General features: G+C 42.4%; 1 protein-coding gene across 8 annotated transcripts in view; it reads left to right on the top strand.

Annotated features, from left to right (window-relative positions):
- The first annotated feature begins 979 nt into the window (after nucleotides 1-979).
- RUBCNL (rubicon like autophagy enhancer) overlaps nucleotides 980-16911 on the top strand; it is a 39818-nt gene continuing 23886 nt past the window's right edge. The window contains exons 1-3 of one of the 8 annotated variants that reach the window (XM_033105023.1): nucleotides 2958-3064; nucleotides 5398-5473; nucleotides 15716-16329. In XM_033105023.1, the coding sequence (XP_032960914.1) occupies nucleotides 15810-16329 (520 nt within the window). In that variant the 5' untranslated portion in view covers nucleotides 2958-3064; nucleotides 5398-5473; nucleotides 15716-15809. Of the gene's footprint in view, nucleotides 1348-2933; nucleotides 3065-3580; nucleotides 3737-5397; nucleotides 5474-14143; nucleotides 14320-15715; nucleotides 16330-16911 lie in introns of those variants that run through there. The other 7 variants (XM_033105022.1, XM_033105029.1, XM_033105030.1 and 4 more) reach the window with 7 other exon arrangements.

Here is a 16911-nt window from a genome sequence, read left to right on the forward strand (position 1 = left end):
AAGTTTTTAGACTGTAAAAATGCATCGGTCATGTCTCATAGACTCTATATTTTGCCAGAACTCATTTATTCAACAGATATTTTATGTTCAAAGCACTTTGATGATGAAAGAGAGAGGGAGGGAAAATGAGATATTTCCAGGGGAGTCCAGAAAACGAACTGGCAGGGATACTACACTGCAGCTCCAGGAACTGCATTTCATCAGTGCAACCAAAATCAGTCTCTTGGGTTCTGTACTAGTTTCCCATTGCTATAATAGTAATAGTTCCCTATTATATAGTTATAGTAGTTCCCCTGTTGCTGCTTCGTATTAACTACTAGTTTAGTGGCTTAAAACAATATAAATTTATTATCGTACAGTTCTGAAGGTCAGAAGTCTGCAATGGCTATCACTGGGCTTAAATCAAGGTGTCGGCGGGGCTGCTTTCCTTCTGGAGGCTCTTAGAAAGAATCCAATTCCTTGTCTGTTCCAGCTTCTAGAAGTTCCTTCTGAATGGGAGAGTGTCACACCCAAAATTGGCTGCACACACCCCTAAAGGAAAGCAAAATAGGGAAGATTTATTAAAATTCAAGAAAAGAATTTCCAGGGGTAGGAGCCTTGTCTTAACCCATTGCATTCACTGTCCTTTTACTCTAAAGAAGTATTACATCATGATAATAGATCATATATATATAATGGTAATATGTACATAACATATAAAATTTACTGTTTTAATCATTTTTCAGTATACACTCAGTTGCATTAATTACATCTGCAATACTGTGCAACCATCACCACTATTCATCTCCAGAACTTTCTCATCATCTCAACAGAAACTCTATACCTACAAAACAGTAACTCCCATTTCCCCTGCCCCAGCCCTTGGTAACCACCATTCTATTTTCTGTCTCTATGAATTTGCCTGTTCTAGGTTCCTCCTGTAAGTGGAATCATACAAACGTGTCCTTTCACGGATAATGGATGCTTCGGACTGAAAGACAGGAAAAGAAACTGAGACAAGCCAAAGCAGTTTGTGTCAGTTCCTTCACTCCCTGAGGCATGTCTTGGCTTCCCTCCCAGGCAGGACCATCCCTCCTTCGTTGGATGACTGTGTGGTAATGATGCCAGCCAGCAGCCTCCTCCTCATAGCTTATTATTCAGTTCATCTCATCTCAGTTCCTGTTTTGTACAGGCTGATTTCCCCTTTGCTGACTCCATCAACTGAGCTCAAAAACAGAGTTGCATCTCTGCTCATGGTACAAATTGCTTCTTGTGAAGCCTGGCTGGGTCCTAAGAGGCTATCCTGGCTACAGTGGAGCTTTGTGTGTGACCAACGGGTGCTGGGCATGAGCCAGGCTGGTTGAAGTGGTGAGTTGTTCCTGCTACTGACACCCTCAAGCCCTGAGTCTTGGAGGGCACTGTGATCTGGAAGATGACCTTCCTCATGAAAAATAAAACAAAAGCAGCCTCTGCTTTTCCTGCATCGTAATTATCAGTGACTTTCTCAGAATTGGCCAATTAGGCAGTCTTGGAAAGCTCATCCCCTTCAGCACTTAGCGCTTGGGAAATTCTATTATATTTCCAGATCACGGGGGAGATGGAGCAGATTTCCAGTGTGATTCCTAATTTGAAAAATCTGTCCTTGAACTTTATTCTTAGCTCTATAACTACTGTTACAGAATGTGGGCCTCCTTTATCTGTGGCTAGATGTTCTATGTGTATGTTCAAATGTATAGAATGTTGCAGACAATAGTGCACAAGCCAGACTATTGCACTTTTCGGTCAAGATAATTTCAAAGTGGCTTCAAAGGGAATTGACTAAATCTTACAGTCTTGGTCCAAAATCTCACAGTCTCCCTACAAGAATGTTTTTCTTGCCTTGGACTATGTCCAGTCTGCTACCTGGTACAGTTTGTTGTTATTTGGCTAGTAGACTCCCTGATTTACTTTGCATGACATTTATTCTTGTTTTAAGATTCTTTCTGTTGGCTTCCTCCTGATTCCTCTTCTCTTAAAAATTCCTGAAACAGGCTCTTGCTTGATGCCTTCATTTCAGTATTCTTCCATCTTGCTAGTGATATGGTGGACATTGGAGATAGGCTTTGGTGCTAGATATATCTGCCTTCAAAGCCTGACTGCTACTTACTAGCTGTGTGACCTTGGGCAAGTAATTTAACCTTTCTAAGCCACAGATTTCTCCTCTGCGAAATGGGAATAAATGATTTGTTATTCTTAGGGATGTTGATAGGATTGCTTAAGTCGGAAAAGTACCTGGCACATAGGAGATACTCAACGAATATTAACACATACCTCACACCCCTTTCTTTCTGATTTAGTTTAATGTAAGCCCTTCCCAGTCTGTCTACAACCGATCTGAATTCCTGAGACAGAACCCCAAACGTCCAGAGTTCCTTTAGGTCTAAGCCGGCCTAAACTCCAAACAGGCTGCCCTCGACGGAAGCGGGGGATTGACAGCCTGTATTCACTTGGCTTTCTGAAATTGGTTCTTGCTGTCGTCATCTGAAGCAGCAGCGACGACTTGACACCGCGCTTTAACCTCTCCAAACCAGGCTATGTATATGCTGAGGGAAGGGGTGGTTTTCCAGAGAGACACTCGGCAAATTAAGCCCCAAATGCCTGTGACGTGGTTCCACAAACTGAAAGTGGCCAAGGACAAAGAAAAGAAACCAAGGGGGGTGCGATGTGCTTTGGTTTAACCAAGCAGAAGGGACTCTTCTAAGCAAGCCAGGACCGTCTCACCTGCGCGTTGTACCGGGAGAGGCGACGGCGCTGCTGGAGCGCGCTGAAGCCCCCCAGGGGCCGAGGGACGCCGCGCGCTCAGCCTTACTAACAGACGGGGCTTGGTTTCTATTTGTGAAACTTTCTGTATTGGTTGGCAATTTCTCCCCAGCGTCCACCCGGATTTGGACGGTCTCCGCGGCACAGTTGTGATGGGATTCCAAACCCTCGCTGCCAGAGGGATCAGGTGACGAATAGGTTGGACAATTGCTGACAGTGAAGTCTTCGGAGTGGGGCTCCGAGGGGAGCAGCCAGCTGAGGTCTGAGAGACGAGGACTAGCGCCGGGTAAGTCGCAGTTCCCCGCTGAGCCCACTGATTTCTTTGCAGACTTTAATCCCAATTACTCACGAGGATCATTCTTCATTTCAGTTATTTGTACCTAATGCTAAATACTGCTGCTTGGGGTGTTTGAGGTTGGGAGTTTATGTCCGCCAGGTCTGCGTTTATCTCCTTATTTCTACCCTTGAAATCGGGGCTCCGTCTGGGCCCCCCGCGAGGGCAGGGCGAGATTTCGGGAGGGAGGCCAGAAGGCCCCGCGAACACAGCGGCTCCTCGCGGTCCCCAGCCCGCGTAGCCCAGGACCCTGAGAAGGGGCGGGGCAGAGGACGCGGCAGCAAGGGGGACGGGGTGGCAGCGCGGGGGCCCAAGTTCCTTCCAGCTCCTGTCCTCGGCGTCTCCGCGCGAGCAGCACGCCAGGGAGCGGCGCTTCGCTTCTCTGAATCGTTCCTCGGATTGCCCTGGTAGCTTGGGATTTGCGGGGGGGACGTGGGGGGTGGTGGCGGCGGCGTCCCGGAGCCGCTTCCCGCTCTGCGCTCCCTCTCTTCGCCACTGGGGTGTGCGGTGATTTCTCAATGCGGCCAGCTTGCCTACCAACCGAGAGTCGGAGAGCGGCACTCACCTGGCGCAGCTTTTCACCTGATGAGCCGCACGGAGCCGGGGACTCGAGAGGAGCCGGAGGTAGGGGCTAGACTGGAGAGGTGGCGGGATAAGTGGGGCGGTGAGAGGGACGCCGGAGACGGGAGGGATCCCAGGGTAGGTCAGAGCAGGTCCGAGGTCCTTTGGAGAATGTAGGCAGGGGCTTCTCCGCAGGGGTGGAGGATGTTTGTGGAGTTGACTTGCAAGGGAGAGCCACTCTGCTGGGCTTGGGTCCACCAGGGCCGGAGTGTGACCTTCAAGGCACGTTTGCGCTGGACCGCGCTCAGTGAGAACAAAGCATGAGCCCTGCGTCGTCCCAAGTGCTGTGTTCCGGACTCGGTGGCTTTTCTCGGTTCCCCAAAAGTGAGCACACAGGCTGCGAACGCCCGCGGAGCACCCCCCTCTCGAACTCAACCGAGGTTGGAGCAGAAAAGTGCGGCGTATTGTTTGGCCCGAGCACCCCGTGTGAATTCCACCTGCTGAGATTGCCGCGGAAAAAGCGGAATTGCTGCATTTCATCCTTACCCTGCCCGCCTGACCGTGACCGCACGGTGGGGTTTGCTATCTACTCCCTTAAAAAAATGATGCTGTCAGGGTAAAGCAAGTGGAGAACCTTCGGAGGAGAGGTTATTTAGCCCTAGTAGGAATTAAGATTCAAAGGAAAGGGTATATTCAAGAGCTGCCCTTACTGTGTTATCACAATGGAATTCGGAAGGGTCTGAAGATGTGGTGGGAAAGTGAGCAGAACTGAGGGTTCCGGAAACGCGTTTCTTAGACTTTTTCCTTAGGCCTCGTAGCAATGAACTTCATTCAGTTTGTTCTTGAACTTCAGTTGCTGGTCTGAGAAGTGGGAGGATGACTGGCCCTACCTCACTGGGTGGTTTGGAAGATAACTGGAGGGAGAGCAGTATTTTGAAAAGTTTCAAGTGTGGTCTCTACTGATTAAGGTATCACCACATTGCCGCCCACACCTTCCTCCTGGCCACCAACAGAACCTTGTTTGGAGCAAGAGTAAAGGCCAGCTTCAGGGCAATGCTTGGAGTTTTCCAGATTATCTGTCTAAAGTGGCAGGAGGCGTCTGTTTCTCAGTCTCTTGTTGCAGTTCCTCTTCACCGCAGTACCCGGTGAAACGGCCCATCATAATGTGACGTCAGGGGACAGGAACTTTGCTTTCTGCATCAACTACTTTTAGGGCTTGTGCAAAGTGGGGGAGCTGCTAGAACCGAGAGTCCGTGGCCTCTGGGGAATTAGATTTGACTAGACATGTTTTTTCGCCAGACCATTTCACTCCGAAAACATTGCTTGATTTCTGAAGTTGGAGTTCTCGATTTCTAACACGGAAAATCTGTCAGAACCAAGAATAAATATCCAAGAATAAGCATTTGAGGAAGATAAGTAAACAGCTCCAGAAAGAGGACATTTCCTTCTCTCCCCTCCCTCGACTCATCTGAAGGCACTCAAATAATGGCATCGACAAATTTGAATAGTTTCCCTTCCCTTGTCACTAAATTTAGATTTATGTGGAAAGGAGAGATTCACATGGTTGGTTGTGTTACTGTTAAACTTAAGCAGTTCTTTATAGATAAGCATGCCCAGCTGTCAGAGATTATAAACGTGAGCAATACTCGTGCCTCTATGTGATGTTGTATCTTTCCCGGGTACCAAATAAGGCCTCTGATTGGTTTTTCCATTTTAATTAACAGGAGTTGACGGATGACTGAGTTAAGAGGTTGGGAAATAAAACTAGGTCTCCTTAACTGTGCTGACTTAAACTGAACTGTAAGTCTTTATAAAATCATACTGATGGTGATAATTAAAGCTAACTTTTATAGAATGTTGTGTGTCAAACTGAGACATGCATGTTACAATTCATTTAGTTCTCACAATAATCCTGTAAAGGAACTGAAGCACTGAGAGCCTTGCCCAAGGTCACGCAGCTAGTAAGTAATGTCTCTCAGATTGGTATAAAAATTATATTCGATTGAGACTTGTGGTTTTTCTTGTTTGTTTTTGGTGTGTTTGTTTTAACTTCTGCATTGTGTTTTATGCCACACATAGAGGTGGCATAAGTGGTGAGTCTGAACTCTGCAACAAGGTTCCAACGTTTGGACCCTGAGAATGCCACTGGGTTGCTGTCTGGTCTTGACTTTGCTTCCTTTTTCTGGCCCTCAGTTTTCTCATCCTCAAAATGGTGATAACGAGCCCATATTTGAATGAAGGCTTTATTTCTCACTAGAATATGAAGTGTGAACTGTGGAAGTGAAATACTTCACTGTGAGTAAAAGGAAGTTTTAGAGTCAAATGTTTTTGTCATCTATAACATTAGGCTGGAAACTGGCAAATGAACAGAAGCTGGATGAAATTAACTACAATGTTCATGTAATTTGCCCATGAGTTATGTTTGAAAATTGTTTTTTTCCCCTAAAATAACTTTAGTTCTGTTCTTGGACTCTTAGCTTTACATTTATTAAAAGAGATAACTATAAATTAGACCTCAAAGGGTTTTTCTGTTTGTGTTTTTGCAGGTGTCAGGGAGGAAAAATTTTCCTCTACCCTTCTAGGTTCTTCTGGATGAGCTAATCAAATTGACATGAGACAGATTAGCAAGAGAAAAACAAGTTAAAGTTTAATTGCACGTCTACCTCCTGGATTGATGGGAGAGACCCAGGAAAACTGAGTAACTTGCCAAAAGGCAAATGCCACCACCTTAAATACTACCTTGTGCTAACGACAAAAGAAGATGTAGGGAGTGCTCAGTCAGTTATGGGAGGTTACCAGAAAGAGCACAGCCAACAAGAGTAGATTGTTATGCAGATTTGAGTCTGTGCTTTTTCCATTGAAAACAGGTTTCTAGAGATTTAGATATCTGCTACTTCCTGGTGCAGTGAGGGAAACATCCTTAAAAATGGAAATTTCCCTTACAGAAGTCTTTAGGTAAATGTCCTTTTACAAAGGGTAACTTCTACCTGGTTTTCCCAGCTTCTCCCATGTCTGTTGTTTCTTAAAATTAATATCCTAAAATAATACCCTAACGAGGTATATTTTTGGGTGGCAAACTCTGCCCCATTTCATAGGAACATTGAAAAGCACCCAGGGCCAGTAGGTGCTTTTCTCTAGTCAATTTCAGGTGGTGAAAATTGGAAGGTGGAGTTTTAATTTCTTCCTACACTTTTCTTTCTACCTTCTTTTATTCCAACAAGCTATAATGATTCAGAAAACAACTGAATGATGAAAATATATCTAAAGTACTTCCCTATTCTCTCTTTCTTTATTTGGTAATTGCTCTCAGAAGAAAGCTTTTGGTACACATGGCCACTTTAAATCTGGTAGGTGAGAGAAGACTTAAACTTTTGTATATGCCTATTTTAAGGGTATTTTAAACAATATGGCTCAACTGTCAAATCATTTAAACTATCCTAGGACCTATATAAAGTCTGTTGTTGTTGCTCACTCTCATTTCGACTTGGTCTGTGTGGACATTTGGGCTGAGGGAGATAAGCATGTCAATGTCACTGATATTGCTGGATTCATGGAAGTCACTCTGCTTGGTGAATTTTGATATTTTGGAGAGTTATTTGGGTTCGTGAGATTTAAAGGTCTTCCCTTCACCACTGTGCTGTTGTGGGTAAGACTGTGGAGTTGGGAGCAAGTCCATTTACTGGCTCCATTTACTAGCTATGATTCAGTCTCTTATCTCTAAAATGAAGGTAGTGATGTTGTATCTACCTCATAGGTTATTAGGAGGATCGTGGTGTGTGTGTGTGTGTGTGTGTGTGTGTGTGTGTGTGTAGAAAATATAGAACAGTGCCATAGTAAATGTTAGTTATGAATTGATGATGGGTAAGATACCAGAAGATGAGTGCTATGGGAAAATATAGGGCGGAATAAAATAGTAAATACCTGTAGGGATGCAGTTTTAAAAACAGCGATGGTGAGTCACAATCCAAAGGTAAATCAAATAAAGATGGGTCGGCAGAGAGGTGGAGGGGAGGCGTATAGAGATCGTAGATAAGGAGGTCAGAGTCGTAACCTAGGGACACATGCGCAGATACAGCAAATGTGGGGTTTTTTGTTTGGTTTTCAACTTAGGGAATTTTCTTATGGAAAATGTCAAAGTTAAAAGTAGAGAGAATAGTACACATCACCTTCAACAATTATCAATGGTCAATTGTGTTTCATCCATACCCCTACCAGCACTTCTCACTCTATTATTTTAAAGCAAATTCAAGAAATTCTATCAATTATTTCTAAGTATTTCTAAAAGATAGGCACTTAACTAAACACAACCACAGTACTTAACTTTTTTGACTTTGTTTCCCATTTATGAATCTGGACCGGCAGAACCTCCCTTGCAGGAGGTTTAAAGGTGAGGAGGGATGCTTGAAGCCCTCAGTGTAGTGTCTTGCAATTGGTGTTCAATTATTTTACCCATTGTGCTGATCTGTCTTTGTCAGCACTTACTTTTTGTTTTTCTTTCCCTTTCCTAGACGTTTCTATTGTGGCCTTTTCACTTCTACCTCCTCTTTCATCTCCATACATACTTGTATTCCCTTGTAAACCAAAATTAATTTTAGACTGTAATAAAGAATAACAAGCATTTATTTGAGCAAACGGATCTGCAGCCTGGGAGACACGGACTCCCAGTAGAAACTTAAATTGTGTTTTGCCAAGACAAAGGGATGGGGGCACATTTTATCGTGAAAGATTCCACCTAGGTTCCCTAGTAGATCTGTTTTATGTAAATGAGGAGTCCATTGGTCAAAAAGGAAACCAGGAACTCCTTATAATAGTTGACTCAGATGGGTTAAACTTGTGGGGGAAGAGTGCCGGAAGCCCAGAGTTCATTCTGAGGTTCTTCCTGCTATAGCGCACGTGAGGAGCCCCTGTCAGCAGATGGCCCTAGGCTCTCATTATTTCTAAAATGAGGGCCCTCAGTTGACCATGGGGAGTCCATGTCAGAGATCAATTCCTTCTCAGGTTCGCAGTAAATGAATCCTTGTTACTCTCTGTTTCCCCTTTTAGCTTTCAGTGCCCTTGTTCACAGCCTGCTTCCATCTTGTGCTCCTTTGATCCCTGTAGCCCATTCAATACCAGCGCTGTCTAGTCTTCCAGACTTTTATGAAGGAAGATGGGTACTTCCCCCCCCCCACCCCCCGCTTTTTTTGACAGCATTGTTGAGATTCAGATAGAATTCACATAACGTACAATTCACCCATTGAAAGTGTACAGTTCAGTGGTTCCAGGGTATTCACAGGTATGTGCCGCATTACTGGTAGATTTTAGAACATTGTACCCATTGTACCCTGTAGCAATCACTCCCTGTCTTCCCCCTACGCCAAGCAGCCACTGCTCTACTTTCTGTCTCTGGATTTGCCTATTCAGGACCTATATGTGTGTGTGTGTGTGTGTGTGTGTGTGTGTGTGTATTTAGTTTCATATATATACTTATATATGAACAATGCTGCCATTAACATTTGTGTACAAATATTTGTGTAAACATATGCTTTCATTTCTCTTGGGTATATACCCGGGAGTGGAATTGCTGGGTCAGATGGGGAACTGTATGTTTAACCATATAGTTTGGAGAACTGCCAGGCTGTTTTCTAATATGGCTCCCCCTTTTTATTTTGCTCAAACATGGGAATCTAGCCTTCTTTCAAGTGCAGGCACCTACTTTTACTTTGGGTAAATGTTTATATTAATATTTTTTCTAAATCTTATTTAGTTATCTAATCCTATCCATGTCTTTTTTGTATGTTTGTTATTATATTTTTATGTATAAGGTTTTAAGTTGAACATTACTTAACCAGTGTTCCCCAAAGTGGAGGGTGTGTACACCTTTGGGATACAAAATGATTCATTGGAAAGCAAGAACAAATGCTATTTCATGTGTGCTTTGTAATTACACAATGCATTGGAATAGCTGCGGGTATGTAAGGTTTATAAATAAATAGTGCAATATTGGAGATGTCTGTGCAAAGATGTTTTTTATAAATAGGAAGGCATAATCATAAAATTCTGGGAAAAACTGTTCTAACAGCATGAAATCAAAAATAGCTGTGTGGTTCTTAATCCTGTGTTTTGTGACAAATCTGATGGGAAAATTTTTTTAATTACTTTGCTAATGAAATAGAAAATATTTAATTTTAGTCCAGATGGATCACGTAAATACCAGTGGGAAGAGGTTTAGATCAGGTGTCAGATTTTTGTGTTTGTTCTCCTTCTGCTAATTACTAATGGTGAGACTTTGGGCACGTCCCATAAGAGTCTCCATTTCAGTTCTCAGATAGGCATAATAAAATGTGAAATATAACGCGTCATCATTATGCAGAGTGAGAGTGGTGAGTGTGACATACAACTATGCAGTGACCACAGGAAGTTAGTCATTTAGGTGTCTTGGGCAACTGTACAGTATTTCTAAACAAATATCTGGCATTCCTTGATCTTTGCCTTTGTTGGGTCTTTCCCTTCTTTCACCCCACCCCACCTATTGCTCTTGACTGTTTTCTGTCCTTCCTCTGTGTTCTGACAACAACCTTCTAAATTAAGGGTCATTGCCAAAGGTAAATTGGTCACACAGGAGTCCATACGACACCATCATTGCAGCATGTTTCCTTCCTGGGGCTTTAGTGTTAGAATGTAGTGTTCGGCACATGCTGCCCTGAAGGTGCAGCTGTGTGAAAGTCGCCTTTCCCTCTGGTTCTTGGCCACTGTTGGGGAAGCTGTGGCGTGGTGTTATTGAGCATCTTAATGGTTTCTGTGTGATATGTGATAGTTTTAATCTGCAGACGTCTTTGGGGATGTGAGACTTTGTTTAAAGTCAAAGCGTGAAGGGAAGTAATACAAAAAGATGGGAAGAGGTTCTGGGGAACTGTGTTAACACAAACAGCTCACATGCTATGGTTAAAGATCTGTTGACTCTCTTTGGTTGTGTTTGTTTATTCCCAGGCATGCTCAGTAAGACACCATAAAATTGATAGAAATGAATTTTACCTTTACCTTCAACTCTTATTTGTGATTTCTATTTTCTGACATCCTTTATTCTAAGGAAATGGTTGGTAGATGTTTTAGGTCGTGATCTTCAATTTCTTCTAAAGGGTGACATCTTTTCTTGACTTCCTTTCTTGGGCAACAGAAATAATCAACATAACCATACTTAGGTACTGTTCATTCATTTGTTCATTCTTTCATTCATATACTCAGAATATATTTATTGAGCACCTATTATGTGACCCCTGTTCTAGGTTCTGGGGGCAGAGCAGTGTCCAAAATAAAAATTTTGTTTTAAAACTTGCCCTCAGAGATTTTACATTCTAGTGTTAGTCTTTGAGGTTAAATACAATGAGGATTAGTGCTAGAGAGTAAAGAGAAAGTAAGAATTGGGAAGGGAGAGAGGAACTATTGGGGAGGGACAGTTGCTATTATTTATAAGATGACCAGAAGGCCTCATTGAGAAAGTAACATTTAAGATGAGTCTTTACTCTGATGATCCCAAAAAGTCTTCTGTTAGTAGTTAGTTCTGGGCCAGAGAAAATCCTAAATCCTAAATCTGAGATGCTTGTGTCCATTTATGGAGTAAGTTTAACATTGGTAGAGGTGTTAGGAGCTAAATCTGCTCGTCTGACATCGAACTGCTGGCTGCTTATGGTCTGAAAGACTTTTGTGGGGTCCCTGTAGGGGTCATGGTGGCTCATGCCCAACTGAGTCACCTGCCCCTCTTAAAAAGGTTGCGTCTTTACAACCAATACTGTGGCCCTGCAGTGGCCTTGCTGATGCAGTCATTCTCGACGGGACCACTGACTAGTGGGCAGGGACCTGTCTAGAATGACTAGGCAGGAGAGTCCTGAGGTCTCTTGTCTCTGGGGCCTTTGTTGCTGCATCTCAGTTAACTAGCAATCTGGTCTGTGCTTACGCTCAATAGGAAAATGTCACTAGAAGTGACGGTGAGCTTTGCAGCTTGATTTCTCTACCTTTAAAATGTTTTTGGAAATTGATTTTATCTTTGTACCTAAGCATCTCTGATTCAAAGGACCTTGTTTGTGACAGTGGGAAGCACTTGGAGAAGATGCCAGGCATTGCTTAGACCCACATTACCCACTGCCTGTCTGTACCTGAAATCTATGAATGTTTGTGTAGTCGCTCACTGTCTTCCCTCTACCAGAATGTAAACTGCTGGAGGGCAGGAAGCTTGTTATAGTCACCACTGTTAGCCCAGTGCTACCAAAACAAAAATAATGCCAGTCATGTAGCAGATGCTCAATATTTTTTTAATTGAATAACAGACTACAAGCCATGTGGCAACAAGCAAGCATATGATGGTATCTTACAGATTATCTGAAGATCAAGAAATAGAGATGTTGACCCTCTGTCACTAGGGCCTGGACTTTATTCCCAAGCATTGCTCTCTCCTCTGTCAATCTGCCTTTCAGAGAAACTCATGCTCCTTAATGAGTGTCCACCCTGGCTTGTCATCCTCTCTCTGCCACTACCCAGCTGTGACCTTAGACATCTCTTTGAATCTCAGTGGGTCTATTCCAGCTCTAAAATGTTCTCCTTTTATAACCTGGCAAAGCCAGCACCTGCTGGTTATCTGTGTGAAACAAGAACAGCTTTGTAGAAGGAAGTGGAGCAAGCACCTGCTTCTGGAAATTACTTTTGATAAGGAAGTCTGTTTTTGCTCAATGCAGTTAAGTCAGTTTTGTATCCAGGAGACTCATAAATAACATCAATCTCTTTGAGTTATTGACCTTAATCTGTTTATAAAAAATATAGGGATCACTATCACTTACCACTTGTTTGAGGCTTTGTATTTTTCATATGATTTCACATATGTCATCATCTGCACACAAAAATAGATATGACATGTAGAGAATTGAGAAGAAAACATGACCTTAACAGCTTAATTCTCTTGGAAATAGTGAGGTTATCATGAGCTATGGATACGGAACTGAAATTGGAACTAGTAGGAGAAGAGATCTGGTAAAAGACAGTCAACAAAAAGCAACATGAACAAAGATGGTCAGTGCTGTACAAGTATATTTTTTTAATAGTGAAAAACTGGAAATAAATTTCCATCAATCTGGGGAACGTAATTTAGCGGTTACCAGAGGGTAAAGGGGTTGGGGGTGGGTGATGAGGGTAAGGGGGATCAAATATACGGTGATGGAAGGAGAACTGACTCTGGGTGGTGAACACGCAATGTAATTTATAGATGATGTGATATAGAATTGCACACCTGAAATCTATGTAATTTTAATAACAATTGTCACCCCAATAAATTTAAATAAAAAAAAAATTTCCATCAATAGGAGCCTGGGTAAGTAAAGTATGGTTTTATTTTTTTTTATACCATAGAAAAGTGGTAAGACAGGGAAGAATGATATGATATACACCCTCAAAACATATCATTGAGAGAAAAAGAAGTCAGGTTATAGAATATGTTCAGTGTTATCCCATGTGTGTGTACAGAAAACAAAGTGTATCTTTTGATCTGACATATGTACATTAATTCATAGGGAAAGATCTGGAAGGAATAAAATGGTAAACAATGTTATGTCTGGGAATGAAGTAGGGTTGGTGAGACTTGGTGAAATGAGTGCTTCACTTTTTACTCTAGGCTTCCGTGTTTTGGGCATTCTATAAAAACATAGTCATGGTTTCCTTTTGTAATTACAATACCCAAAATTACTGAAGAGGAAACAAAGAGAACTAGGGGTGCAAGGTGAGATTTAAGATCACGAGAAGGAAGATGAAGCACTTCAGGGTAGCAGTTTGTGCCAGTTGTCACCATATCCTGTGATATTTTGTGAATGGTGATTTGGAGTTTTTGCAGTATTTTCAGGATGTCATGTATATGTATATATAGATATAAATGTAAATAGAGATAGATATACTCATAGACATGTATAGTAGATCTCTCTCCATATACATACATATATATATATATATATATCTGCATCACTTTAAAATGTATGACCTAGAGTGGAAGGCCCCCAAATTAAGAAAACCCAAGAATTTTTCATAGAATTTTCCCATGAACCTTCTTTTGGTCCATTTGTTATCATTAGGTGAGAAAATTTTCATATCTTTATGAAACATGGATTTAATTCTACCCCTATATGAATAATTCTGCCACAGTAATAGAGCGGTTGTATTTACCACAGAAGTTGTTTCTCTAGCTCATGACTTTATTTCTACTTTGTCGAATTTGTTCATTTTGTCCACAACTTTTATGGAGCCCCTGTATACAAACAACTCTGTGACCTGGCAGACAACAGACAAAGACCCTGCCCTCATGGAGCTTATAGTCAGGGGGATAGAAGGGAATGACAGTAAGAAGCTAAAAAAAATATCAGAAATTGAGAAGTCCTATTATGAAAATTAAGCGAGGTGATATGACAGGGAGTAACCGGAGAATTACTTTAAGAGGAAGTTAGGAAAGTCTTATTGAGGAAGGAATTCATAAACCAAGGCACATAATAAGACAGGAAGGAGCCAGAGCTGTGATCACTTGGGGAAAGAGCAGTCTAGGCAGAGGGACTAGAACAGCACCATGAGGATGTGTGAGAGCTTGTAGGACTCAAAAGCTTGTTCAGGACGGGAACATACCATGCCGTAAGGACAAGGTAAGAATTTTGGATTTTAGTCCAGATTTGATGGGAAGCTACTGGGGGGAGAAGTTGATTAAGGGAATCTGATTTAGGTTTATAAAAGATCTCTCTGAATACCTCTTGATTATAAATAGATAAGAGTGAAAGCAGAGAGACCCATGGAGATGTTGGCAGGAGGTCTAGGTGGGAGAAGATGGTGACTCAGACTAGACTGGTAGCTATAGATATACACTTGCTAATGGGTTCAAGATAGGGAAAGAGAGGATCAGAGATGACTCATATTTTGTAGCCTTACCTACTGGAGGGTATGGTATGTTCCCTGAGATGAGGAAAATCAGAGAGGAGCAGATCTGGGGGAAATCAGTGTCTGTTTTGGATGTATCAGGTCACGATGCCCACTAGACAGATGTCAAAGAAGCAGTAAGATATGCTAGCCTGGGGAGGTCAGGAATAGAGATCCATGTAGGAGGCATCTGCATACATAATGATGGTATTATTAAAAGCCCTGGAACTGACTCCAGACTCACAGTCAGCCCGTACCTGTGTGCTCCACCCTTCACGTAGGCTAAACTTGCCTAAGCAGACTGCTTCTGTTTCTAGGCCTTCCCTTTCCTGACCTTGCTTTTGCTGTTGATGGTTGCTTTGAGCTTTACAATGTGAAGGTCAGTGGGAGAACAGTAAAAGGACACGTGTTGGGCCTGTAATTACAGTGACGAGAGCACTTCTCATTTGCGTAGCTCTTGACATTTTCATCATTATCGTATTTACTGAAGCTAAAAACTGAACTTAAAGTGAGCAGACAATTTTAAAGATAGATTCTAGATTCATACTGCGTTCTTTAGGTATTAAAAGCTAATTATAAATTTATATTGCTCTTATATGAATATTATAAGTATATAAATTTATACTGCTCTTATATAAATAAGTATTCATGTAAGTTACACGAAACAAAGTTTTTATTGCTTATTGATTATCCTGTCTCACATGCCATTGTCTACTTTGTTGAATTACAAATGCAAACTAAATAAAAACAAGAAACTGAAAATATGTCTTTACTCCCAGATGATATTCCCATTTTGGGTTTGACATTTAGTTTCATTGGAATAATGCATAGATGTTTTACATTTTATTGTTTCATTAGCAGTATTCTTACACCTTTTATCCTGTAATAAAAATAATTGAAGATTATTTTTATATTTTGAAAAACCTTTCCTACTCTAATGTCATGCCACCTATATTTGCTGCTATGGCCAATTTATTTATTGATATAAAATCCAAGTATAGCTACTGTGTTGTTTAGGCAAAATACAGACTTTTTTTTTTTTTTCCGTTTTTTACCTCTTCAAAGGAATTTGGAGTTAAAAATATGATTGAGTCCTTATTTATCTTGAATAATTCTTGCTCGCTACAGATAAGCTCTCCTGCCCTGCAGCCGGCCACATGGTGAATTCAAGGCCCTAATCCAGTAATACAACGGCAGTCACATCAGCCCTGAGCCTGGGAAGATGGTGTCACAGTCTTCCGGCCGGCAAGATTCTCCTGTGGACCCCTGGGAAAGGGTCAGCAATTACGGTGGCAGCATTGATGGTTTGCCCAGCCTCCTGGACTCTGACCACCCCCCTTGCCAATCAGACATCAGGGCAACGAGGCACAAAGCTGCCTGGATTAACCCCCCGTGTGTGCAGCAACAGCTGCAGGATTTGCCTCTTCGGGTGCCAACAATGGGCAACAGTGGCAGCCACTTTGTGGGGCACGCTGCCTCTCCCTTGGGCCCTTCACCATCGTCTCTTGAGGACTCCATGATGGGGACAATATCATCCAAGCCCACTGTGGGTTCCATGGGCAGCTCAGGAAATAAGAGCTGTGACGTTCCTTTTACCTCAACGCAAGAGCGGGCAGTGCTCCCAGGACGCTGTCCTCGAATGTCTCCATTCCCGAGCGCTAGGATGTGCACTGCTGCCCCACGTTCTAAGGCTAACAGTGCTTGTTTCACGCCTTCCCACCTGACAGCTTCCACTGATAAAGGTAACTTTAGTCGGGGGCTTCCCTCATTCCTGTCCTTTCACACAGCTGCTTTGTCTGGGTCTAAAGGTCTAAAGCCTGTCTGACTGCCTTCCTCATGAGAAAAAAAGGTCATGGCTTTCCATTTGGACCAGAAGCCTGTGCATTAGCTCATTTACTAGTGTCTTTGGCCCAGTTACCTGGACTATCACAGCTGGTGAAATGAAGTATTTCCTTTCTCCGTAGACTGTGGGGAAATGTCATCGTAGCTCAATGTAGGTGATAATGCCACCTGCCATCTTTGAGCTGGTGTGTGCCTTCAGTAACTTGCAGCTCATTGTCTACAAGGGAGACACTGGAAGTGCTGTCAGTTCTGTGTTGGTGGAAGGTGTTTGCAGACAGAGTGAGCCCCGTTGCATACCAGTGCTTACTAGGAGATAAACTCACCTCACCTGTTATATTTACTTGGATAGAGTGTGACTAGAAAACAGTAAGATTTAAAAACAGTAACCACAATTCCCCAAATGCTATTCAATACCTTGTTTTAAATGAAAACAAGGGCTCCCCTATCTACATGCTAATGCATGTTGTTATTCTTAAAATACC

The sequence above is a fragment of the Rhinolophus ferrumequinum genome, chromosome 4 (assembly GCF_004115265.2).
Source record: "Rhinolophus ferrumequinum isolate MPI-CBG mRhiFer1 chromosome 4, mRhiFer1_v1.p, whole genome shotgun sequence".
Lineage (NCBI taxonomy): Eukaryota > Metazoa > Chordata > Mammalia > Chiroptera > Rhinolophidae > Rhinolophus > Rhinolophus ferrumequinum.